This window comes from Dermacentor albipictus, chromosome 2 (genome assembly GCF_038994185.2).
Source record: "Dermacentor albipictus isolate Rhodes 1998 colony chromosome 2, USDA_Dalb.pri_finalv2, whole genome shotgun sequence".
Classification (NCBI taxonomy): domain Eukaryota; kingdom Metazoa; phylum Arthropoda; class Arachnida; order Ixodida; family Ixodidae; genus Dermacentor; species Dermacentor albipictus.
In genome coordinates this window covers 35,906,439-35,933,283 of record NC_091822.1, presented here as the reverse complement: position 1 = coordinate 35,933,283, position 26,845 = coordinate 35,906,439, and the positions used below count along the sequence as shown (strand labels likewise).

At 45.9% G+C, this 26,845-nt stretch overlaps 1 protein-coding gene across 3 annotated transcripts in view; it reads right to left on the bottom strand.

Moving 5' to 3' along the window:
* Nucleotides 1–3,973: 3,973 nt before the first annotated feature.
* Nucleotides 3,974–26,845, bottom strand: part of Pi3K92E (phosphatidylinositol 3-kinase 92E) — a 137,001-nt gene continuing 114,129 nt past the window's right edge. For all 3 annotated transcript variants that reach the window (XM_065454689.2, XM_065454690.2, XM_065454692.2), the window contains exons 15-21: nucleotides 25,688–25,806; nucleotides 24,951–25,060; nucleotides 23,538–23,616; nucleotides 14,099–14,272; nucleotides 13,341–13,458; nucleotides 10,221–10,363; nucleotides 3,974–4,940 (exon numbers count right to left, since the gene is read on the bottom strand). In XM_065454689.2, coding sequence (XP_065310761.2) covers nucleotides 4,673–4,940; nucleotides 10,221–10,363; nucleotides 13,341–13,458; nucleotides 14,099–14,272; nucleotides 23,538–23,616; nucleotides 24,951–25,060; nucleotides 25,688–25,806 — 1,011 coding nt within the window. In that variant the 3' untranslated portion in view covers nucleotides 3,974–4,672. The remainder of the gene's footprint in view (nucleotides 4,941–10,220; nucleotides 10,364–13,340; nucleotides 13,459–14,098; nucleotides 14,273–23,537; nucleotides 23,617–24,950; nucleotides 25,061–25,687; nucleotides 25,807–26,845) is intronic.

The following is a 26,845-nucleotide window of genomic DNA, read 5'->3' as shown; positions in this document are numbered from 1 at the left end:
TATGCAGGATTTTAAAGTCATTTTTCCTGGCTATTTGCTGCCTACCATGAGTCGTGACGGCTCGTAATCGGCCTATGCGTATGTGTCCCGAACGCCACTGCGGAGAAAAGAAAGCTAATTCACATTTAATCCGCAAGTATTTTCGCATATTTCACAATCAGGAGACACATAATCTAATTAGAACACAATAGTCGACGGAATCACACACTTATGGAGAACCACATTGCTCTATACATCACGTGGATTCGAACCCACGTACACTCGCATCTATACAATTCAAAGCACACATCCTAACCATTATACCACAAAGCCACCACGCTCAGTCGTGTTGTTTTAGAGCTTATATACATAACAAATGTATTTGACGAATCGGCTGCGGTGGTTGGAGTTTCTCTGCAGTGTGCTGTGCTGTTGTGTACTGGAATACGTTTGCGTTTGCATCATTTCCATTCCTTGCTACGACTAACGGAGGAATACAACGTAGACGACGACGTGAGAACTATTCACGGCTTGTCGTCACCCCAGGAAAATAACAAATGTGCCGTTCAGCTCACGATCGAGTGCTTTTCCAGTCCATGCATTATATGTTCTCCGAAATTACGCGGATACAAAGTATCGTGCCAACCATCCACGTAGGTGAATTTAAGTCGCGCGTATACTGGTGAGCATTTCTGTTTATTTTTTCCGCCAGTTCCATTCGTATGTGGTCAACTGCGATGCCAGTACCAGGCATTTCGACGTGCCTCACGCTGCTGTGTAGGCGTTCTTTTCAGGTGCATTAGTTTAGAGTTTGGTTCAGTCCGCTGTGAGCTGTTGTACTGCATTAGCAGCGGATCGTTAGCGTTTTGAAGAGCACGCATTCCAGCATTTGGAGACTGCTTATGCCGATAGCCGCGTCACATGCATTGGCACGCATGTTTAAATGAGTGATGTGTCCACTTGTTACGCGTGCACTGCTCGTATCCTGTGGCAGTGCTCGTTCTAAAAGCTTCGAAGACCATCTACATTCATACGTGTGTTCAATATATATGCACAGGATAGACTTGCCGGCTAGTTGGTTGAGCATTTTAGAAGAAACAGCGCAACACAAGGACGACGCAAAAACATGGACAACACCACGAAGCGCTGGTGTGGTCGATGCTTTTTTTCGTCCTGGTGTTAGCGCTGTTTCTTCTTCCACGATACACGCACACCACAGGTACGCGAAAGTTTAGGAGTATAGGGCGTTAACTTTGTTTTCCCCGTTTCCTCTCAGTGTCAATGGCACAATGCGTTGCCCGAAATAGCGCACGCTTACCCCCATATTCAGAAATGCATCATAACTTGAAGCCCATGCTTGACTTGATCTAAATGACGCAAGCCGTGAACGCACCAAAAGAAAGGCAGTGAGCGTCTGGGGGACGTTCGCACCAGGCGTCGTTTATATAAAGTCAAGCATGGGCTTTGTATTAATATACATTTCTGAATACGGGGGTTAGTCATCTACTTCTCACAGAAAATGTCGAAGAAACGCCCACCAAAACCAGGCACATTCGTAAACCTAACTAGGCAATACGAAGCTCCATAGAAAAAGAGTGGTATTAAAAGCTTTCAGTATTTTTCTTTACTCCAAAATGGTTGCGCTCTCGTGGTTTCAATGTACAGAGATGATGCAGCGTTAGCTAAAAAGCATGAATTTCCGAACTCCATGCCAAAATAAGCTTGTAAAATTATTTAGGTGCTAGAAACCAGGGTTTGTAGCGATCCTTGAAAACACTTTATTTCTAAAATGCCATTTTCAAGGCATTGAAAAGCCTGGAATTTTTAGAAGTACTGGAAAGTCCTTAAATTTGTACACTTGGCTAGACATAGCAGACATTGCCAAGTGTTTTTTTTTTTCCTTCTGTGACATTCTTCGCATGTCACAGAGAATTGTCTGTGGAGGTAATAGAAGGAAAGCGACATCCTTAAAGTTCAAATTACAAAGGAGCTGCAGATACCAGTTTTAGGCACATGGAACCGGCGACAAATGTACTTGGAGGAGCAGAAGCAGGAAGCTCAACGGTTGAGGCATTCAAAGAAAAGCCGTGATGAGTAAATTGAGAGCTACAGACACAATAAAAGATCACCTTTCTCCGGTGCTGTGTTGTTCCGCGATCTTGAGCGCGCGCGCGCGCGGTGGAGAACTCCGAGTGAAAAAGTAGAGCGCTCGCTACGCGTTCCTTTGAACTGCGGCGGCCTGTTCTCTTAGAAGCAAAACGATGTGTTCTTTGCTCAGCGTGCATGAATGATACATTGCCATGTTCGGGGCCAGCCACCTACAGTTGAAGCAGAAGATCACGCTACGTTTTGTTCTCTATTGCCGCAAGAGTAGAACTACTCTCTCTCTCTGAAGGGGGAGAGTGAAAAGCACATTTCACTCTCTCCTTGGTGAGAGAGTGAACAATGCATTTCACTCTCCTCGACATTTTGCGAGAGTAAAACGACGCTTTGAAGAGTGAACCGGCCGCTTCACTCCTGCGATACCCTTCCTAGTTTTTAGAGTGTATAAAAAGAAAACCGTTGACAGACGTTGTGCCCATTTAATTTCATTGTTGTCAATCATTTCATGTCGTGCATTGCACAATCATTTAGGTCTACGTAACACTGGACAATGGGATAAGAAATGATACCACAGCTTCGCTGGTCAACCACCTTCAGAACGTGGATTGCAGCCCAGTATCTCAGTATTATTTTTTGCTGCTTCAATACTGCCAATTATTCACACAGTGCTAATTATCTTTGTTTGGCAAGCACATTAGGTGCCCATGTATTCTTTTATGACTGGTTGTAGTCCTTCCTCGGTGGTAGTGCTTGGTTTTACGTGTAAAGCACGCATTTTTTCGAGGGGTAATATTTTGCCATCTTTACTTCAAATGCTCTCTCAAAAGTGTATGTTCTTTTATTTTCTCGTATTATTGTGTCCTTTTTATTTGTTGTATTCCAGTGTGCGCAATGGTCATGATTATATGATTTCAACTCTATTTACCGTGTTGATATTATTAGCATAAAAAAATGCTTAAAGCGCATTTATTGCCTTAGTCTTACCCGAGCTGGTGTGCACCTCCCGTGCTCTGAAGAAAAACTGTCTGTCTTCGCCAGATAAATGTCGGCGCTCTGGCAGCCTCACAATGTAGTACGAAACGATGTTTGCCAAGGTGAAAATGTGAGCCAAGTGGACGCGCGCTGCCATGCGTCTTGTAGGCCCAAACCGCCATTACTCGCAAGGCATGGCAAACGCAAGGTGCGCGGGGGCGAGCTTTCATGCTTCGGCAGGCCTACGTGTAACTTGGCCTTACGTTTCCTAGTAGAAATACAGCAAATCACCCTTCACGAAATATAGATTGTGTCTTCTTGCCTAGTCCGGCTAGAGACATAGCCTTTCCAATGCTGTTGACTGAATGCTTGGAACTGAGTAACCTACGAATTGCTGATGACATTACCGTGTTGAGCAACGCTAAGGATGAACTGCAACAAAGGATTCAGGATCTCAGCTGAAGAAATGTAAGTGTGATGATGATTAATATACAGCAGACACATCTTACGTTGACTAGCCAGAAAGAGAATTCACAACATTCAGCCTCTACAATTTGTACAAGGGCACATTTACCTATGCTTTTACTCGCGATACACTAAACATGATAAGCAAATTTAGAAACTAAATGTAGATTAGAACGCGTACGGGAGGCATTACCAAATCATGACCGGCCACTTACCGCTATCTTCCAAAACAAAAGTTTGCAATCGTTGCATTCAACCGGTACTAAAATATGAGGTAGAAAAGCAGAGCTTAACCAAGAAGCTTGAGAAGTTGAGTACCACGCAACGAGAGATGGTACAAAAATATTGGGCGTAGCATTGAGAGACAGGAAAACAGCACTGCGCATCAGGGAGGAAACGGGGATGGCCAATATTCTGCTCAACATCAAGAGAAAAAATAGAGCTGTGCAGGGCATTTTATGCATGGGCGGGTAACCAGTGGTTTATTAGTTACAGAATGGGTGCCAAAGGAAGTGCAGTCAAAAATCACAGAAAATTAGGTGGTGTGGTGAAATTAGAAAATTTTCAAGCAGAAGCTGGGGCTAGCTGGATCAAAAAAGGGATAATTGTAGATTGCTGGGAGAGGCCTTCATCCTGCAGTGGACATAAATAGGCTGAAGATGATCATGACATAAATTTCATTACGAGAAGGTCAGGAATGGGGTGACAATGAGCGATCTGAAGCTCTACCTTTGTTAAGGCATTAACATCCAAGCTCAAGTGAAAGGAAATTCTCCGCGGAAGCCTTTCCCAAAATCTGAAGGCATGCAACGATTTCTTTATTCTCACTATTTTCGTATCACAATAAGATTTATTGTTGCTTTGCAATATTCATTTAATAAAAGACTTCAAGAAGTTTTCCGCCAGGTAGAAAAATTCTTGCCTAGCAATGTGCACCTACGGGATATGTAAAAATCTATTCATGGCGGAGTTAATTAGCGGTAAACAAAGCATCATAAAATAAGGTATTGTAAAACAGTTTAATTTACTGGAAAAGCGCTGCATTAAAAGAATACCCTCACAGTGCAAACATGTAAAAACGAAGTGAGTTCACAGAGCTGTTGTGGTATATGGCACATAGCGAGAGCACGGCACACGATGAGAATCACAGTAGTTATTTGTTGTCCTTGCTGATATTGTGTGCGAACCAGTTGATGCTCGTGGTCCAACTGTTGTTGTGTGCCTCCTCGAACTTGGCCCGGAAGTGGGCCAGCGCGTCGGTCTCGGAGTAGTCCAGCACCAGGGCGTCCCGCAGGTAGTCCAGGTCTTTCTCCGAGGTCAGTTCGGGCATGCCGGTGGTTAGCATCATGGCGAACAGGGAGATGATGAGTGACCCATGTCGCCGTAGAATGATGAACGCCTCCTCGCACAGTTGCTGGAACCTGCGACGCCACGTGGATGGTAAGAAAGCTACCATGAAAACACCTAACGTCTGGGATCCCCAACACGAAAGCAATGTCCTACGCAGTGGGGTATGACGACTACGATTGGATCGCTGCATTACATATCCTTCAAGGTCAATGTGTGCTTTTAGAAAAGTTCAAAAGTATTCACCTGCTGCTTTTGTTTAAGAAAGCCTGTCTTTAGCACTTGAAAGGCGTCGACATTTATGACTTCCTCGAGGCACAAACACTTTGGAATTGACAAATTTATGTCATGTGCACCCTAAAAGCAAAATATTGATGAATAGGAAATAATGTGCTCACTGTAGTTTTCGCAAAGTGTTAATGGCTTTGGCTAAGGATTTGAAAGTCTGTACATTTCAGAATATTGTCGCCGTCATTGCATAAACAGTGACTCACAATTATTAAAACATTATGTTTACGCACCACATAACACATGTATGGAAGCCTTCAGCCGAAAGCTCCAAAGATATTGCTGAAATATCAGCATGTGTGAACATTTGTTAAATGTAAGCAGAAAACTTTACAAACAAAGAGATGCTGTGCATAAAAAAATACAGTTGTACCAATCCTCAACAAATTATGTGTAAGCTGTTTGTGCTGTCTGTGTTTAGGCTGTCTGTTCAAGAGGCTTGAACCTCCCGTCAAGTGAAGTAGTCTTGTCTTCTGGGTCGAGCTCATTCCATTTTGTACATTGAAAAATAATGTAGAAATAAATAACTTGTCATTTGTCAACTAAAATTTCTCGCACTTCGACTTTGCGCTCAGATTATAAAAAAAACATTGGACGAGGAACACTTTGCTGCTTAGCCACGACACCACGGCCCTGGCGCTCGATTCAAATTTAAGTTAAATGTTTATTGTTGCACTACTATTGCACTTGTCTGGCTTGGCAAACCACCACAGGCCGCTGGGAGCATTGGCGTTAGGTTCCTTCGAAAAAACCCCAAGCAAAACAGTGCAGGGTGACACGGTTGTGTCGCTCTAGAAGATTGAAAAACTTATATAGAAACTAGCTTGTACGAGAGGCTCAGAAATGTGGATGACCAGAAATTCTTATAGTGCACGAACATCTGCAACTCAGAAGCGTGGACACGAAATAGAGGCAGAGGTCAATACCGTTGGCAACCAAGTACAGTGTAATTGAAAGAAGTAGGCAGCCCCATGTCATAAAAAAAGAAAGTGAAACTGGAATTACAAATTGGATGCCAAGAACGAAGAAAATTGCGTAACGATCGCAACAAGTACTCACGAAAAAATATATTTTTGCAATATTTTAAAGCTACAAACATTTTTAAGGCTCTGCCTCACTGCCGGAGGGCGAGAAAAATAGAAGAGAAAGTGTTCGAAACATGGTAAGACATTTGTCTGTTTGAGAAACAGATCTTTGTCTGTTGCATTGTGATGAAATGCCAACATAATCACCAAGCGAAAACCACAGGGAACGTCCCTCTTCCATAAGCACCGAAATTCAAAGCTGATGGTAGCGGTAATCACTCGAAGCTTGCTATGAGCGCGATGTTTAAATCATTCTTGAATAAAAGCAGGGAAGAGTTGGGAGTAAGATCACCACAGGTTTAGATAACTTTACAGATAACCAGACATAATGGGAGTGCTACATTGCGATTTGGTGACTTCATGAAGTCGCATAAGCGAGTTGACTATTTCTCGCCATCTTAATTGAAAAGCAATGTCACTACATGTCACCAATATTAGATGTGCACTGCAGAATTTAAGTAGTACAGCATAAACGAATGCACTATGCCAGAAAGCCATGGGGTTTAACGCCCGAAACGGCAGAGCAGGTTTCGAGGGATGCCGTGCTCGAGACCTCCGGATTATTTTGACCACCCGTTGTTTACAGTGCACTTTAAGCACGGCGCACAAACCTTCTACAGCAAAGCTGTCTATGCTGTCTAAAGCTGACTTCGAAATAAATGTGTGCCCTACACCCCCCCCCCCCCCAAGGTGGTGACAAAAACAAATCATCATGCGGGCCGATCCTGGTGGTACAGCAGAAAGGGCCTATGTTCCCTGGCACATACTCCTGTGGGCTCAGGGACCTGTAACGAGCCGATTAACTACCCTTGTCACACCTAGAAACCGCGTGTTAAAACGTTGGTGTATATGTATAAAGCAGAAAATAAATTAATAAAAACAGAAATAGCGAAAAATTAAGGAAATTACAGAAAAAAGGCGAAACAAACAACGAAGTATGCTGTTGACAAAAGCAATGCGCTAGAGTGATAAACGCTCTTCCCCAAACGCTAGTCCATGAATATGCGTGTCGAAACGCCGAGGTATATGTATGAAATAAAAATAGACGTGAAGCAATAAAAATAAAGATATAAATGCAAAACAAAAAGGACGGATTGAGGAAAAGTAAAAGTAAGAAATAAAGGAAATAAAAAAGACGAAACAAACAAATAAGGTATGTGTTTGTGCCTTTATTCAAGCAATATAGCATAACCATGATGTAGAACTTAATGTAAGCTATTGAGCAATGCAGCTTCGCTGGTCTTCCACCTTTCCATAGTGGAAAGTCTCTAAATTTTTGTCGTTGCGCCTTGACTGGAGTGTTGCCGCGGCGGTAGAAAAATCGAAGCAGAGACCTCACAGTCGGAAGCAGGAAGTCATAGCCACTGAGCCACTGCGTCATGTCCATTGGTTGCGAAGGATATTTCATAGAGCAATGTGTTGGAAAGATATGCAGATATATTTGCGTTCTAGATTACGCACCGGGAGCCTAAGCACAGAGAAAAGGCGCTCAGGAAGAGAAGGCCAGAGAATGATGGCGGTTACCAGCGATGTTGTATACCAGGCGACGCAGGTGGCAACTTTACTATGCCCTCAAGAGTTTCTTTTCTTTTAGAACACTGGGCGGGAATAGAGGCACGGGTTTGTAGAAAAAATGTTAGGACCGTCTCTGATTTAAAAACTGACGGCAGTCCCTCTTTGTGGTGCTACAAGGATCCTACCCAGTTGAAAAAGACAACAGAGGTTGCCCTCAGTACTAAAGAAATTTCTGTTGTACAACAGGATTTTTCTGTAGTAACTACAGATTCCTGATGGAGCGACAGACTTTTCTGATGTACAACAGACATTTCTTGTTGTGACTACAGAAGTACACTCTGTCGTATATCTGTTGTTACAACAGAAAGCTGAAGCTCTACAATAGATTTTTGTAGTACTACAGAAAAATTTGTCATCACAACAGGCACCCTGTTGTGCCAAAAGAAATGTTCCTGAAGTAACCCGACAAACTTCTGTAGTGCTACAGAGAGCTGTTGAAATACTACAGGAACTTATTGTGCCAACAGGTCCCCAATTGCCACAACAGAAGTGTTCCTGAAGTAATGTGGCCAACTTATGTTGTACTACGGAAAAATGTTGTTGTATGAAAGAAACCTATCATGCAACAGGCCCCAAATGGTCATAACAGAAGTGTTCCTGAAGTAATGCGACAAACTTCTATTGTACTACAGATAGCTGTTGTACGACTGAAACCTATCGTCGCATTGGGACCTGTCGCAGTGGAACCTATCCTATTGACCTATCGTCACAATGATGACAACAGAAGTGCACTGAAATTATGCGATGCGACAAGCTTCTGTAGTGACAACAGGAATTCCTGCCGCAACTACAGAACTTTCTGTTGTACGACAGATGTTCCTGATGTTTCTGTAATTTACGAACTTTTCTGACGTTACGACAGAAATTCTGATGCCGCAACCGAAGCATTCTGTCGCGAAAACCAATAGTTCTCAAGTCGCAACAGAAACGTTCTGTCGCGCAACAAGAGTTCTGAAGCCGGAACAAGAGCTTTCTATTGTGACAGTGACTCTGATGTTACGACAGCAATTCTGATGTCGCAACAGAAACATTCGGTCGCGACGGCCAAGAGTTCTGAAGTCGCAACAGAAACGCTTTCCGTCGCGGCACTTTAAAACATTGTGTCAGTTTCGCATCGGTGGTGAACACTGTACTTTTCTCTTGCGCGGTGTTCAATCGCGCTTCTCTGAAGCCGGCAGGGATGATAGCACCGACACCGGTATTAAAGTCGACGTGGCCAATTGTTATAATTGTGCCGTGGTGACGCGGCACCAGCAACACCCTACCGGCCTTCTCAAAATCGGCGGCTGATCAAAATCATAGCATTTGCGGGAATGGCTACGTATCCGGTTTGTTTTATTTGGTAAGATGTGGCACACAGGCCTGTAGATTTACATGTGCGGTTACACTGACACATTAGTTAATTTCCCGAAAATACTGCATAAGCTTACGCGAAGCGGAAAAGAAGTTTTGGGTTGTTCCACAGAGTTGCGTGAAGAGCTGTCTCACTCGGGTGCTTTAATCTGGTACAGCACTACCGTGAGAAGCCAGTATGCTGTCAGAAGAAAGACTGATCCACGAGTCTTTATGTAACTATTTTGCGTTGTACACACGAATCGTATGCGCGCTCAAAAGTGTGAAGAGCGAGAGACAACTGTCAAAATTAGCAGTAACAACCCTAACAGTGTCCCTGGTCATCCCTGTCTATTTCTGAATTTCTCATTCGTATGGGTATCGTACAGCAAAATCGATGTTCTCGCTCTCCACGATGTACCTGTCGATGGTAACAACACTTTTGCCCTTCTAGAGATGCGCCAGTTGACGCGGTGGAGTGAAAGCGCATCTTGGCGTTTAAAATACAAATGGAAACAGAAACGCAGGCAGCGATTTTTACTGCTAACACAGCCAAAATGTACACTGTCAGACATGTGTGGTGTGGTGCAGTAGTAAGATGCTGGTATCGGGATCCTTAGGTCACACTTTCGAATCCTGGGCGTGAAGAGCTTTTATATCTTTCTTTTTCTTACTAATAAATTTACATACCCTAAAGAGGTCTCTGTCAATTTTTAATTAAATATTGATCGGGAACTACAGGACGTCAGACAAACGGAACTACAGAAACAACGTCCCAAAATACGACAGACTGAAAATTTCCTGTCGTCTTTTTCAACTGGGTAGCTATTTATTCTGTGGGATTGTTTGGACAGGTTCACGACGCGCTGCATTAGCGAGTACAAATTTTATTGAAACACACTAATTTATTTATAATTGCCTACGGAAGAAAATGGACGGCAGAGTCGCCGAGGCCGTCCGGAAATTATCTAAGCCGACTACAACATATTTCACAAGTACCGCACTGCATCACGATTGACTACTGCATGTACCGCATGCTTGAGACGTCACACAGAGCGAAACCACGCGACATACCTGCTAAACGCAATGCTGTTTCGGCGTCCATGCGTGATGACGTGCACGAAGTCGTGCGTGAGCACAAACGGCACCCGTTCCCGCTTTATGCCGAATTTCTCCTTGAACTTGCCTAGGATGTGACCGTAGTCTATATGGAACAGCTGCAAGAAACGACGTAAGTCCTGTTGAACTCACTAATTCTGTATCCCCTGTGATGCACACACCAAATCAATTCATTCGCTTGCGCTATATTTAAAGGATGCGGCGGCAGACTATCGTTATCAGTGAATCTTCGCCTCAAGATCGATCACGGTGAATTGTTCAGTTCACGGTAAATTAGACATCCTTATTACGAGGAAATATGAGGCGGTTACCTTGTTGTTTAGATTGGGACGCAACGCAAATGGTCACCGTGAAACCTTTAAATATAACTTCCGTTGAAGTTCAGAACTCCTATGTCCTGGCACCCGTTCCGTTTTCCATCCAAGTGGAAAATGGGACGGATGCCTTCTTTGTCGTTGTTTTTATCTACATTGCGTGCTCCTCTAAGTGGCGGCGTGCTACCAGTTTGTCTGCTGTTAATCAGCGCTTACCTGAACACAAATCCGGCTCTCTTGCCTTTCTGTAAGTGCTGTGTAACATTAAAAGAGAACGGTAACGGTGCTATAAAATAGACGGTATAGCTGTTCATATTACGACACGTCTCCGCAGTATGCATGCCGATTACCCAGCGCCATAGTTTCGCACTCTGTGGGTGATAACATGCCCCACTACGTTTCATGCTACGTTCTGTTTTTCTCAAGTGATTTCTCATCCTTCCTCTGGAAAATAAAAGAAGCTTGGGCGATCCATCTGCCTGAGCGTGGTCACGCGACGCTAGTCATAAGCAACGACGTGGGTGTGTTAGTGTCCGAGCAATAAATGAAACACACAACTACTGGGTGGTCGGAAGTTGCGATGCCTGCCGTGGAGAGCTTAGTGTCAAGCTCAAAAGAGACATTACTCATTCCATGGCCCAGTGGGCAGCCATTGGTGCATGGTATTCTCATGCGGTCGTCTTCTCAAGCGCAAAGCATGTCGCATGCTGCTAAACTTCTGTAATCTGAATAGGACCGCTGAATTCAGCATACATGATCGATGGCTTTCTGCAATGTGGGTCCAAAAACAAGAAAGGGGCTGGCAGATGGAATGGCACACTGTGGTATAAACTTTTTTAAACAGGGTTGAAGTACCTCAGACAGGCTGGCCAACGTTTCGATAGGTGGACCTATCTTCGTCAAAGGCGGCCTCGTCATCCTCGGCGTGTTAGTTTTAAAGGGTTAGTGCAGTGACGTCACGTGCGGGTGTTGTCGCTGGCGGCTGGTTTTAAAGAGAGAGTTTACAAGAGGGAACAGGCGCTGTCGTCCGACGTCTGTGAGCCTCATTCTCAAGACGAAGGGACAAGAGCGTGAGAGTGGGCACGCGGGGAGGAAAGAAAAGAAATAGAAGCAGAAAAAAGGGAAAAAAAAGCAGGGGGGTGCCAGGGCCGTACCAAGACACAACAAAGGGGGGGTGAAAGAAAAAGAAAGAGAAAAATGAAATCTTTAAGAAATACGGGGGCTTGGGAGCGTGTTGGGAATGCGAAAGGTTAGGAGGTAATCCGGGGGAGTCGTTGGCGGCATGTTTTTGAGGCATTAGAACGGCCGGTCAAGCAATAGGTCGAGTAATTTTGAAATAGTTAAGGTGGCGACGGGGAGTCTGCGGTGCAATGTGTGGGGTGATTGAAAGGCAGCGGCATGGTCTTTCAAGGGGCACTGCCCCACGCGCTTAACGTAGGTGTCGTTACGGCGGCATCCAGAAGGCGATGGTTGAGGCGCCGAAAAAGGCATATTGACTTCGGAATGTGTTGTCGAGGGGGTTTCAAAAAAAAAGGACTAAAAAAGGGGTGAGGGGGAAGGGGGGGGGGGCGAAATCGGTATATCAAACAGGAGGGCGACGCGTGCAGAAGCGGGCGCGGGCAAGTGTAGATGGAAGAAGGGGATCGTACACTTGGTATAGACGTAAAATCCTGAAAGAGTACATTAAATTGAGTAGTAGGCAGGAATTTTTTTTTTCTTTTTCCCTTCTTCCTCTCTCCCCCTCTCCCCCTTTGTTTCCTCCGAAATGAAAGAGTAGGTGAGGTACACTTGCCCGCGCCCGCTTCTGCACGCGTCGCCCTCCTGTTTGCTATACCGATTTCGCCCCCCCCCTTCCCCCTCACCCCTTTTTTAGTCCTTTTTTTTTGAAACCCCCTCGACAACACATTCCGAAGTCAATATGCCTTTTTCGGCGCCTCAACCATCGCCTTCTGGATGCCGCCGTAACGACACCTACGTTAAGCGCGTGGGGCAGTGCCCCTTGAAAGACCATGCCGCTGCCTTTCAATCACCCCACACATTGCACCGCAGACTCCCCGTCGCCACCTTAACTATTTCAAAATTACTCGACCTATTGCTTGACCGGCCGTTCTAATGCCTCAAAAACATGCCGCCAACGACTCCCCCGGATTACCTCCTAACCTTTCGCATTCCCAACACGCTCCCAAGCCCCCGTATTTCTTAAAGATTTCCTTTTTCTCTTTCTTTTTCTTTCACCCCCCCTTTGTTGTGTCTTGGTACGGCCCTGGCACCCCCCTGCTTTTTTTTCCCTTTTTTCTGCTTCTATTTCTTTTCTTTCCTCCCCGCGTGCCCACTCTCACGCTCTTGTCCCTTCGTCTTGAGAATGAGGCTCACAGACGTCGGACGACAGCGCCTGTTCCCTCTTGTAAACTCTCTCTTTAAAACCAGCCGCCAGCGACAACACCCGCACGTGACGTCACTGCACTAACCCTTTAAAACAAACACGCCGAGGATGACGAGGCCGCCTTTGACGAAGATAGGTCCACCTATCGAAACGTTGGCCAGCCTGTCTGAGGTACTTCAACCCTGTTTAAAAAAGTTTATACCACTTTCTGCAATGTGATATGTTAAGCAATGCGCAATGGCTTCCTTAATGTGTGGGATAGTCCCGGCACATTATCTTTTTGTTTGTATAATTACAAACTTTTGTTCAGCACATCACAGAGAACGGACCAATACATGCACAGACAGCTCGTAAATGCACATATGTCAGCAGGCTCACCTCTCCGTTGGACTTGACCATAATGTTGTCACTATGTCGATCTGCTACTCCGAGAACATACGTAGCCACGCAGTAACCCGCGCATGATAAGGTGAAGTTCTCCACTGCTTTCTTGAGGCTGTAAACATTGGGACTGCTCAACAGGCATGTAAATGTGGTTCCCAATTGTTAATACTGTGTTCGCTTAGCGTTGGCATTGAGCGAGAAAAGGGAGGAACAAGCACGTAGAAGAGGGAACAGAAACAGAGGAACATCTGCTTGCTTTCCCGCATGCAGACGCTGATTTCCTCAGCACGCACGCCTTTACCAACAATATTTAGAAGCCGTTGAGACAGAACAAAGAAACGAACCCGCAACTGATTCCGATAAACAGATTCTCACATGCACATTCTGGAAACATCTGTAAAAGTGTTTCAAACTGCATAATAGTCAACTGTGTTCAGAATTGATTTCTGACACCACTTCCTCATGGTGTCGAAGGTAGAAAACATTTTGTTACCCATATACGACACCATATAAGACGCGTGATTCCTTTTGATGGCGTGAGACATACATAAATTCCAAACTGACAGGTACTCAACATTCGCAGTCTTTTCTCGGTCTCTATAGGTCAGTGAGCAGTGCCTCTCATCTTGATGCACGGTAAGGTGCATAAGTTAAGGCGAGCTCGGCCCATGCGATTGCACCACGAAGCGATCTCTGTTTGTGTAGCTGCCTCGGAGCACTAAGCTGCCGTTCAGCAAGGCATTTACTCGAACCTCTCGGATGTCTTGTTGTGGTCCTTGATCCATGCCAGGAGCGAATCCTTCTTGAAGGCCGACGTGGCACTGGAGTTGTGCATCTTTTGGATGTTGGCAATTGTGTTTGACCGGCGCACCACCTCGATCAGGCCCACGTTGTGGTCCGTCGACAAGCACTGGTACGGGACCATTCTGGCCCGGGTAGAAAGAAAAGCGGTCAGTATTCGCACACAGCGCATTGCGGCATCACCGCGATGCCAGAATTATTCACTGCTCAGTTCACGTTTAGTACACATAGCTGGAGGTATTCAGCCTATAAATCGACCAATCCTCAAAACTACATTAGTTGTTGCTGCACACTCATCCTTAGACCCTGACATCCATCCTACAGACTATTATAGAACACCATTCACACTGCCACCTAGAGCGTTCGACCATCGCAAAGGACAATCAAAATCAAAAGGAATCGTAATGTTATAGAGCTTGCTCAGAAATACAGTACAATCCACTTGAATGCAACTCGAAAGAAAGAAGAAAGTGTCCCGTTGATGGCAAGTTTCGTTTAAGCCAATGACACAAAAAACAAGAACAATCATTTCATGAAAAGCATCGACTGCATTAACTTTACCGTGGTGAACAAACCAAGGTTATTGTGCTCCGCTTCCAAGATCATAGTTCACGCATTAGTCAAGGCCGTATTACACGCAGCGTACGTTGGCTTCGCTTTCGATACAAGGAATCTTATAGGGAAACTGGAGCTACATGCAACCTTGAACTACAGGAAGGGCGCCTCTTCCATTTGTTCCTGCTGACAGGTTTGAATCCGCATCCGGCCTTTCAAAAACGATGCCCTTCCTGGCAACGATACTTTCCGAATACGAAACTTCACTGCGTTTCTCATCTTTCATAAAATCCTATCTTGTAGCAAGTGATGTGAGGCGCTTTGCGCTCTATCGTTTTGACTGGCGCCATCAAGAAGCATGGAACGCGAAAGCTGGTCAATGTGAACGCTGTATAGAAACCGTTAACGCCTCACTACCGAAAATGCCTGGTGGATTCCGTTTTATTGACTGTTAGGCTCACCATTTTAGATGACTGTCAGCCTGGTGATGTCTTGTATGTGGTATATTGCCGTATAATGGCCCGTGAAGTACGTGTTTAGGTTTCAGTTCCATTTAACTGGATTTCACAGGGAAAAAGAAAGCTACGTTTAGGTGAAGTTCGTAGATATTAGTTGTGCCTTTGATATGAATGCTTAATTCATATTGGAAAATTGGCCCCCTCGTTCCGTTTATTTGGTGTTTCAGTTTAAGCCAGTTTTATTTATCTGGAGTGCACTGTAATAATTTATGTTTGTAGTTTAAGTCTCAAAGTCGGTTTCACTATGACAGAGGCCCAAGTATACCGCTGGCCCATAATTTAGCCATCCCTTTGTATCCCGGAAACCACGGGTAGCTGCAGCGAAATACCCATTTGACAAAATTTATTACTAAGCAGTATACTGCACTATTGAAGTTATATCTTAACAAAGCTACGGGGATTGTACTTGCCTAATGTAATAAATAGCAGCCATCACATAGCACCAAAACAGACAACATGGCCACCTGGAGGATAGCGGACATGGCGCAAAGCCGAAATATTGGCCTCCGAAGTTTTGAGCGCGCACCATATAGGAACATAGGGGTAAAGAGGGCACACTCCCGTAGGGCCCTGCGGCCGAGCTACTGCCCTGCCGCTAGCACCCCGAGCGGCTATTTAGAATGATAGTTATGTCTTCCGAGATTTTAGAAGCGTGGTTTGGCTCTGTTTTAGTTTCGGCTTGGAAAGCAATGCTCTCGTTTCTCGTTTACTTTCGACTACTAAAATGTTCAACTACATCGTCAATAGTGGAGCGCGAGAGGTTTAGTATTTCATTTTTAAATATGCCGCACATTTAGTCGTAATCAACTCGCGGATCGCAATCTTTTTACTTGATCAAAGCTCCCTTTATAGCAATCCCTTTGCCGTTTCTGAGGCGCTTTCCTCAGTTGCACACAATAGGAAGCAGTGGTCCTTACAAAAAGAAATCTTTTTTAGTGTTTACATAGGGAGTTGGACAGAAAAAATACTGAATGACACACTTGACAAAGACAGAGACAAAAACAGACGCGTGCCAAAGACACAGACTACAAGAATATTGTTTTAGCCGTGACAAGCAACGCATCAAGTAAAAGTGGCACTTGCGAAGCGGGCCACGCTCATGCAGCGTGCAGGTACAGTCAGGTAAACATCCTTCACAAAACGATCCCAAATGCGCATCACACCACTCGAGCCACGCCAAATGTAACATTTGTCTGACGGTACGAGTGAGCCACAGGTATCAAATCTTGTGCTTTAAACCGAAGGTCTTGCGAGTGATCTTTCGAAAATTACGCGTTTGAAGTAATGCACGTGCTCTTCCGGAAAAGACGGGTGCAAGAACAAAGGGGTGGCTGCGCGGTAAACGAATGCTGTTTCTCAGATTCTATGCTACACGTGCAAAATACGCTCACCCGGCATAAGAAACGTCTCGCTAACAGTGTTCTTAACGCAAAAAGCAGCAAAATGATCCCTGCAGAGTAAACTAAACACCTTACCGCACAAGCGAGGGGACGTGTGGAAAAGCAGGGTGAGGTGGGCGTAACTAGCGGCACATGACCAACGCACCATCGACGTCTCTATGGAAACGGGATACGTGGACGTAACACTGTAGACGCAGACGTAAGCGGTGATCGCTGGCGGGTGGTCAGACCCGTATACTTCCTCGGTCGCGAAACGGTTCGAGTGGCCGCACTTAACGCAAGTATGTTTCTCTATAGATGCAGGTCCCGGCATCACCTAATCACGGAGGACATGCGTCGGCGTTGCGAGGGTTATCAGCGTTCTTCCTTCTGTTTAATTTCCGACGAGCGATAACCGCAGCGTTTGCGGCAGTTCCAGAATCCGAAACGCATAACCTTGTTAGTTTTTCAGGACGCATCAGCACGTGTCTACCACATGAAGATTTACTGGGAGGCTGCTCTGTACCTATGATACAGTAAACTAGGCTTTTTACGCAGCCCAAAATGTTGGCACAGTTGCTCTTTAGCGACCACTGAAATTTCAACACCAGGGGGATTTTGCATTCCGCCTCTTGAGGAACGGGCTGCTGTAATTAGGTATACAAACCCTGAACTCGTGACCCTCAACAGGAAGCATAGACACTCAGAGTAAGACTGTGTTGAGAGTGCTGCTAGTTCAGGGTACTAGGAATAATAATACGTACTTTGCGACAATATGTCACTGTGTCTTAGCACAAGCACTATCTTTAAAACCGAGAACCTTCATTCGAATATTGATATCCTTGCTGCGCCGCACAGCACTCATGTGCTCTAGATGCCTATGCGGGAATAGAGAATTGGCAAATTCTGTGTACCTCCAAGTAAAGTTCTCGTAATGCAAAACTTACAAATAAAATACTTCACAACAACAATATACTGTAGCCATTCCTCCAATTACATGAAGCATTGCTGAAGCATATTCGACATGGCGTTCTGAATTACAGTCTGCAGCAAAAAGTATGACTACGTCGAGTATGTGGCCACCTGTTACTGTGGTTAAACTTGTAGCTAAAAAGATCAAATAGATTCACCTTTCCTAGCGAGCAAGGTGAAGAATGGCGAGTGGAAGAACTGCAGGAAACGCTTATACATCGAAAACAAAGGCTATAGTTTTAAGGGGGTAAGGCACCAGATGCCGTGCTTTTTAATGAAAGTGCCCTTTTTGTTATTCTTACCAGCGCCGAAGAAAGCTCAGTGACGTCAGTAGTAACGCTGCCAGAAATGAAAATCAAGGGATGCCGATGGTATAGCAAACTGCGCGCAATCGTTATACTGTGCACAAAAAGAATGCTCATACGAAAAAAGTAGCAGTTTTTTTTTCAGAAAGCCAAGCAATGATCGCGATAGCAAAGTAGTGGGTAGCTATACGAAGTAAGGGTAGTAGATTTATAGGCCGTATAAACTTGGAGCCATTCGCTTACTAACTGAATTAACAAACATGGTGCCAGCGCGCACAAGCCCAGATGAATACATTAGCCCTGATAATCCCGGACAGTCACTGCTAAAAAGTTGTATGAGGAAGCGCGGCAGCGGCAGCGAGCGAAGTGACCTTCCTAGTGTCTATCGCTACAACCCAAGAGCGGCGAGAACAAAGCGCACACATACGTATTAGACAGCTTTAGTTGGGCGTCCGCAACAGCTCTGTGTACGCAGGAAATCCACTGAGATGACATTGCACATGCGCAGGGCGCAGGAGCACGCACTGTCTTTTGCGTGCGCCCACACATGTCAAATTGTGCATAGTGGGCCCTGTGGGCTATTCTGGAAGTTCTCGCCTGTCCACGAGGGCGCATTTTTCGATACGGTTTTTGCCGAAGGTATTAGTCCGTGTAGTGGTTTGACTTCATGGCTGCTGATATTAGACAGCTTTAGTTGGGCGTTCGCACCCGCCCACGCACATAGCGCGCGAGCTCGCACGTACGCAGCGAAGCGCGCGCGCACAAAACAGTAATAGAAGGGTATTGCTGATGCATGCGCAGGAGCCGGTAGTGTGCTACTCAGCGCCGCTATATGCCAGTGTCTGAAACTGTGTAGCCAATATCAGCCGCCCCAAAGTCAAACCACAAGGCGGAGCAAGAGCCATATAGAAAAATGCGCTCTCGAGCACACGCGAAAACAGACTAAAATGTACCGCAAAGCCCGCTGAGCGCGCAGCGGATGCTACGCAGTTTCTGAAAAGCTGCGGGCGCACGCAGGAGATCGTGAGTGCTCATGCATACTGCGCATGTATGCGCTGTCGCAGAGCTGCTGCGAGCTGCACGCGGAGCTGCTGCAGACGCCCAACTAAAGCTGTCTAGTGGCTGCACAGTTTCAGAAACTGGCATATTACGGCGCTCAGTAGTACACTACCGGGTCCTGCGCGTGCAAGTCAGCGATCCTATTCTGAATTTTGCGTCCGGCCATTTATTGCCGTTTCGGGCGCGCGCGCACGCTTCCCTAAGTACGCACGCCCTCGCGCGCTGTGAACGTGGGTGTTTTCGGACGGCCGCCTAAAACTGCCTATAAGCCGGCTGCAGACCCTTTTCAAGATACGGCGCTTGTGACCGCACGAGGCCGTGCAAAGTCCGCACTTGTTGGCGCGGCGTGACACGGCGCGACACAACATCGTGTTGTGTCTCCGTACGCCGTGCCGGGATCGGTTCAACATCATATACAACAAACGGCCAATCGGAGATACCAATCTTCGCCCAGACATCTTCCTGGCACGTGGTGAGGAGGCGGTCATCTTGGATGTCCCCTGTCCTTTCGACAACCTCCCGCAGGCCACCACCGAAGCACGCCGCGCCAAGGTCACGAAGTGCGAGCCTGCACGGCTCTTTCGGGCACGGCAATATCAGCGCGTGACAGTGCACGCAGCTATTGTCGGAGCCTTGCGCTCTTCGGACCCAGCCAACGACCTCGTGATACGGCGAATCTGCTCACGATTCTACCTCAAGCTTTTCAATCGGCTGGCCGTCAGCCACGTGATCACCGCATCGCGGGGGATCTACCAGCGCCTCGTCGCTCACCGTTAGTGAGCTAATGTCGGCATTCAACTTGGTTATATGTACCTCAAAGTCTACTCCTTTTTGATTGCCCTTCTTTTCTTGCCAACTTTCAACCTTTTCTCCCTGTTACTTGTGTTATAAACATTCGAATAAAATCTGTTCTTACCATTGTGACAGGGACCCCTATGGGTGTCATCTGTGACAAGAGTAGTTCAAGGACTTGTTACGAGTCCACAGAGCCCACTACCGGGAGTCCACAGGGGTCTGCCACATTGCCCTTTCAACCTTTCTGCACTATGTTTGGGATCGGCCCACGGTTGTTGCACACGCACACGAGAAAGACGCAGAAGCCCAGCCATAAACAGCTTTGCTGTAAAATGTAGCGGATGGATCCCGGCTAATCTGTGCTCAATTCGGTTGAGTGGAGGATCATTTCAGAGTACGGCTATACTTTACATATACTCCATAATGCAATATTTGAGTGCAGCTCTATGCATGTTCTGATTGGCATGTTCTGATATTGGCTGACGAGTACAATCTGTCTCGTGCAGCACGTCCCCAACGGAGCGATGTGGTGGGAATGGTAGATATCACACGACCATGGCACTCGCATCCATATTTTTCCTTGAGCAGGGAATCCTCGGCTTCGCCGTTACCAACTGCCGGGCACATGAAAATCCGCAAACTTTGTCTCGGCGCCGTGGACCAGCGGGCTTTCAATATGCCTATCCGTGATCGTCTGGAGCCATTATCTTTGAACGATATGCCCCCCCCCCCCCCCCCCACGACTGCGCAACCAAACACGCGCCGCGCAAGGGGCCACCTATGGGCAGCTACCAATGTGCAGCACCGGAACCACTTCATCGATAGAAACCGCCATGGAGGGATCGCCTCAGACCTTTGACTTCCGTGACCACGGCGAGCACAGCGCCACCATGCCACTCACATGTATGTTTGCCCTGTCTAGGTTAGTTCCAACGCGAGTTCGTTTCGTAGTCATTTTCGTGGTACAATCGTCCTTCCGTGCTCTCAGCGTTTTGGGAATATAGCATAGGAGTGTTTTCTGCTAGTTTGACTTTATGCGGCTATTTGGAAACCGAACCTGGTTTCACACAGAAAGAACTCTATGAAGACATGTAGAATGGTCAAGTTAAGATTCGTGGTGAAGTGCTCGAATCGAAGATACAGTTTACACATTTTAAAAACATGGTACATGACTTGACTATGGCACAAGAAGGTTCCCTGAAACGCAGTGTTCCTGTTCACAGTGAAAACATGGAAAATACACAACAGTATCCCAAACGCGTCGTGAACTTTTATACCAGGAGGCTTACTGATCGAGAAATCGTGAGAGGCAGTGCTTGGGTGACGTGTGTGCACGATTCGCAGCAGCCGCCGCAGAGATACCTCCGCTCATGCAGCGCTTTGTTTCCATAGATACGACGCGCGCTACTCTGGCGTCGTATCGTAGCCATCGCCAGCGCACAGCCCGTATTGCCCAACACGACGCTTTTTTTTTTCTCACGGTTTCGTTCCAGCAACGACGAGCGCCTCGATTCGTCGCCGGAATGTCGTGCCACCTGTGTAAGCGGCGACAACCCCCACGGGAGCGTCACATCGAGCCTTACTCAGAGCCGACCGCCATCGCCCCTTGCAGTAGCAGTGATCCCCGTCACACACGCTGGTGCAGCGGAGTGACCTCCGCAGCTGACGCCGAGGACGAGCCTGATGCTCCTGGAAACGCAGCTTAAACCACCCAAGCGGCTGCGGATGCTTACGCCGCCGGCAGATCTGCGCATGCGCAGGTCGTCTCCTCTCTGATCCTCCTCCGCTTTCCGCCTCAAGGTTCCGCTGCACCCTCCTCCTGCGCTATCGCCTTTTTTTTATCTAACTCTGCGTTAGGTTTCATTCTTTGCGGTGCTCGTTCGCTTGGCTGCGTCGACGCTCGACGCAAGAGCGGGCACCTAAGAGCTGCGCTTTAAATAAAAACAGAGGACGCCTAAGCGCTTCTTTGAGTTGTGAATGCGAAAACATTATTGTCCAATTGAGCGCCGCTAAATAGTTCTTCAAGTTGTAAACTCCTCGTGGGCAAGCGAGCGCGTTGAGACGCTTGGCTGGTTTAGCCCAGTGGGCAAGGCCAAGTTCGGCGTCTGAGCGTGAAGTCGTAGATTCGAAACGCGCTACTGCCAGCATTTCTCATTTCAATTTTGTTCTTATTCTTTTACGCATTATTTCTTTATAGCGATTACCGAGGTGGTGTTAGAATCCAGACGATAGCTTCCGCGATCAAGGAACGCGCTGGTAACATAGGCTTCCGAAAGCTAGGGCGAGGGTGACTTCGCTTCGCGGCAACGCCTCCTAGATTGCGAGCCTGTGTGCCCTGCTTTGTGTCAAGCTACTTGGACCGAAATTTTCATTGCCCAGCCCTGCGCAACGCAAACCGTCGCGGCTTACTGGGGAGCATTCTCGTTAAATTCTACGGCCGTCGGGCAACGTAGCATGACGTCACGGATAGAAGTGGACAAGTCTTGCTCAATGAAGGAGGCGCGGCTCGTGGCAATGCCCTCTCACCTCATGCAACACATGGCACGTCAGCGCGGCCTGCAGGTGTCACCTTTCGGCCGCTCTGCTCCGTAAAAGCGCGCATGTGGAGTGGCATCGCGTTGCAGCCAATGGGAATTTAGGCGCTGTTTCGTTCCTACAGACGCTGGCTTTTCCGCTCAATGGGTCACGTCAGGCTTTCGCATCAATAAAGCGTAGTTACCGCTTCTGTCGAGCGGAAAGACTGCCAACTATTCTCTTTAATCGAACGGGAATGTTGAGTGGAGGAAAACATTAGAATACGGGTTTTGAAGACTTTGAACGTGTGCCTCTGACACCACACATGAGCGCCTTAAAGCGAATCTCCTTCAAGCAACGAAACGTATGTTATGCTAATTACTAGTTTCCTTACTATTCTTGGTATAATTTTTCTGATATCGATTCTTTCTAAACGATTCATTTTATCTTTATCTTGAGGTCAAATTTAGCCACCCATTCGTCTGGCCCCACTTCTTATTTACTCAATACACTTTCATTCGCAGTTTTACATTTGGAGCTACATTTTCCGAAGTTGTTAACTATGCGTACAACCAACCAACTCTTGACCCATCCCTCATTGTGATAACGTGAGAATATTTAAAGGCTCTGCCGGATAATCAAAATCCGACTACAGTGCATCATACTGGGAGCGCCGAGCTACATAGATATAGTAGCATAGACATCTTAGTAAACACCAAAGAAAACTTCTTATAAACAAGTCTCACTTGTGCGTGGTATGCGTGAACTCATTTTTTTCTTTGTTTATTTCTTTTTGTGCATTCTGGCTCCATCCGGTTGCGGCCGCTGCTGCCGGTATTCAACTGTCGGCTGACATAATCAGAGGCAATTATAACAATGAACTGGAAGGTATTGCACCCCAACCAGCGGCGGTGGCACCAGCACAGCGGGAAATTCTTTGTAGTAAGTATACCTGCAAAATATTCTCATCACATTCACCTGAGAGGCCTAAACACGGTCGAATATTTTGTGCAATGACGCCATTGCCTTCACTGACGCTTTTGCCAAACAACGCTGCCTCGACTTTTGTAGATTCACAAATATAGTGAGTTGCACTTTTACTGACAGCCGTAAAGTTGCGCAACAAGTAATTCCGGTGTTCACAATTTCGAACGCTCAGCTTACTTATACTTTCATTTTGCTCTCCTGCGAATTACTGAAGGTCACTGTATTTAGTGCCTGCCACCTAATATTTTGCTTGTGCTCGACTCGGATGCACAAGAGATTGAGCGCGCAAAGTATTGGCCCACTTACCTGAAGTCGTAACCTTCGTCCTTCCAGATCTTGTCCATGATGCGAATCATTTGCAATGTTAGCATGTCTTGCCGCAAATCTGCCGTTTTTCGTGGAAGTAATACCACAAGAGTCAACGTGAAGGCCATCTACTTCACAATCATACATATTTGTGCTCATGGCGTTTAGTGAACTAGCATCAGCTTTAACAAGTCTGATAATAAAGGGATGGTGTACTGGAATTGGGCAGTGTGTCGTCCGCACAGCAATTTAAACGTGCTGTGCGAAACTTTCTGCATTTATAAACAATAAAGCTATCAAAACACAATTAAAGTTACTATTTCCCTAAAGTAAACAAGACAAACTCGTTGCATTAACGTCGTCCACATTAGCACAGTATGCATTACCGTCGTCTAAGAATTCACGTTTCAAATGAGAGACCACATAGTGTTCCTTATCCTCTGTTTAAAATCAAGAAAGGGGCTGACAGATGGAATAGCACACTGTGGTATAAAATTTGTAAACAGGGATGAGGTGCCTCAGCCTTTGTGAGGCACCTTATCCCTGTTTACAATCTTTCTACCACATCCTCTGTTTAGTGTTTCGTTTGCAGAAAGCAAACATTTCTCTTCCGCAGGCATGCTTTTATTTTCAAAATATTTTGAAATAATATGACGTAACACACGATGATGAGGCAGCCCAGAAGGAGCACCTACAGTGTGTCAAGTAGGTTGCACGGGATTTTTCGCAAGCTGCATCAGCCAGAAAAGCTGTCAGCAGGTTTCGGTGAAGACAAAAATAGTGCTCTATGACTGATGTTATCGCCATTGTTTGGCTATTTTACTCCGCAAAAGCACGCCGAAGCACAATACTGTGAATGTGCCCAGTGTTCCCGGTTAGGAGAAAATTGAATATTTTCCAATCGTTGCGCAGCAACCACGATGAACAAAACGTTTACAAACAGAGTACTTGCCCTGCACATGAAAACAATGTGCAAACGTGGCAAGCCAAATCACCCTAATTGATTGCATAGTCTGCCACGCAGACTCAGTAGCACGTGTTCTTTTCAATACCTTTCCACGCACATACACTGTCTTTTATGTTGTAGGTTCTCGGAGTTGAGTCCAGCACGTCTCCATCATAACAGTCATTGCATACTTTGAAGAAAAAAATCTAAAATAAAAAAATGAGCTTACTGTACTGTGCTTAAGTCTTCTGTTCAGTGCACAGTCTTCTTCACCCATTTTGCCACCATGTTCAACCTTGTTTCCATTTCTATTGTTTGCACAACAACTTTTTGAATCTCCGGAACGCTCATTTCTTTAGATGACATTGTTTAATTTAAGGTGATTGTATGTATTATCATTATTATTATTATTCAGGATTATTGCTATATTCCTTCTTTTTCAGCAGCTAATATTCCAGCCAACTTACCATCCCCGTATTTGAAGATGATAGCAATGTCTTCTGCGGCAGAGTCGCTATTTTCGAAAACTAGCCAAAGCGGTTTCATTTTGGAGTCCATAAACCGGCATTTTTCAGGCCTGTGAAAATAGGAAGAAAATCGTTGACGATGAAGAAACATTGGCCCAACGCACTACAAGAAGTGCAATAACTTCATCGAATAACCTTGTGCCGAGCGTAAGCGAACATTTGACGGTTTTAACTGTGTTTGAAGTTTTTGCTGTTTGTTGCATACAAAGAATGTCGTTTTATGTGCGAGTCCTATGAAGGGTTATTATAAGCATAAGCATTAAAATATCAACTTAAACAACATTAACTGCTCGTCTAGCTGCCATCAACGCGAAGGCACACGTAAGGGTTGCATGATTTAGTGATAAATTAATAGTGGCAAGTTTAATTACAACACAAGTCAACGCAAAGAATTATGTGCCTACAAATGTGTACCAAAGACAGCTACTTAAGCGTGATCACAAGCCTAAAGTTTCGGCCGCTTCTTTTTTAAATCTAAAGCATCGCGAACACTACGACATACATTACAATCCCTACGTCCAGCTAATGCGGCATCCGTGTGGATGCACACCGTCCACAATCATATCCCTAGAGACCTCACATTTTTTCCGGCGCCATTAGTGGCCTTCAGACCTCAACATTAATCAATATGCAATTTCGTGGAACAAGAAAGCTAGGTAACTAAAACTCAGCCTCACTTGATGTGGCTGAACACGTGGCACGGATCCAGTGGGCTGCACAGGTTGCGGAAGGTGGCCCGAAAAGTCTCCTTTGCCATGCTCTCCCGCATCGAGGCCACCAGTTTGTCTCGGCTGTCCTGTCTTGACACGGTTCGTGCGAACAGAGGACAAAGACAACACCCCTTACGCCTTCGCTCCTCTTCACTTGTACATAGAAAAGGAAATCCCCACAGCGATGGCACAGCGATGTGATCGCAGCGATTAATCACAATTACTGCAGTTCTGAATTAAGTCACTCTCAAAGTGGCCATTTGCCCCAGAACTGAGTCTCTGCCGTCCACCCTATACCAACATGTTTTTTTATCAGTTCATCTTGCCTTCTAACGTCCTGGACTGCGCTTTACTTTCCTTTTTACCTGTCGCCTCTGTTGCTCCACGCGCCAAGAAAGCGAACAGCGCTTGTGTCCAAGCAGAGTGGACGTACGACAACGCTCAGAAATAATTAAATGCGGCTTGGCAGTTGCTTTCGCACAGGAGAAATACCCGCACTCCCATCGACTACAAATCAATAAAACAAAGTTATTCGTTGCTTTTGAGTTTAACATGGTGCTCTTAAGCTTGCTCTGGATTACAATTTACGAGCACTTTACTTACTATTGGGAATGTCGTTGACCTATATTTTAACATTGCGTCTCACATTTTTTTTTCTTCTTTTGTCGTTGGAATCCCTGCCCTGTGTTCAATGAAGCGTTAACGCCAACATTTTGGACATCTTTTACTGTTTCCAGTATTAGCCGTAATTGACACACCATGGTGTGCTATCGCCACAGTCGAAGGATATTTCTTGAGATGTGACCTCGACCTCTTGAGCTGTTGATCACAGCCTCTGCTGCAAAGCGTTCGCGTGGGCGAATCGGTTAACTTCCACACTGAAAACGAATCGGTTAGCTTCCACACGGAAAACACTGCCAAAAAGACAAGGACGATTGACCAAACGACACAGCACTCATGTTGAGACGCTCATGTACTTTGCGCTGTTTTTGTTGAAGCGCTGACAGCTGCTCAAGTTTACCAGATAGCTGCCAGATGCCAGCTACCATTTTATTTCACGTTACACACACAGACTGGGTAAATAATGGACTGTCGCTGCGGAACCAGCAGATAATGCAACATAGA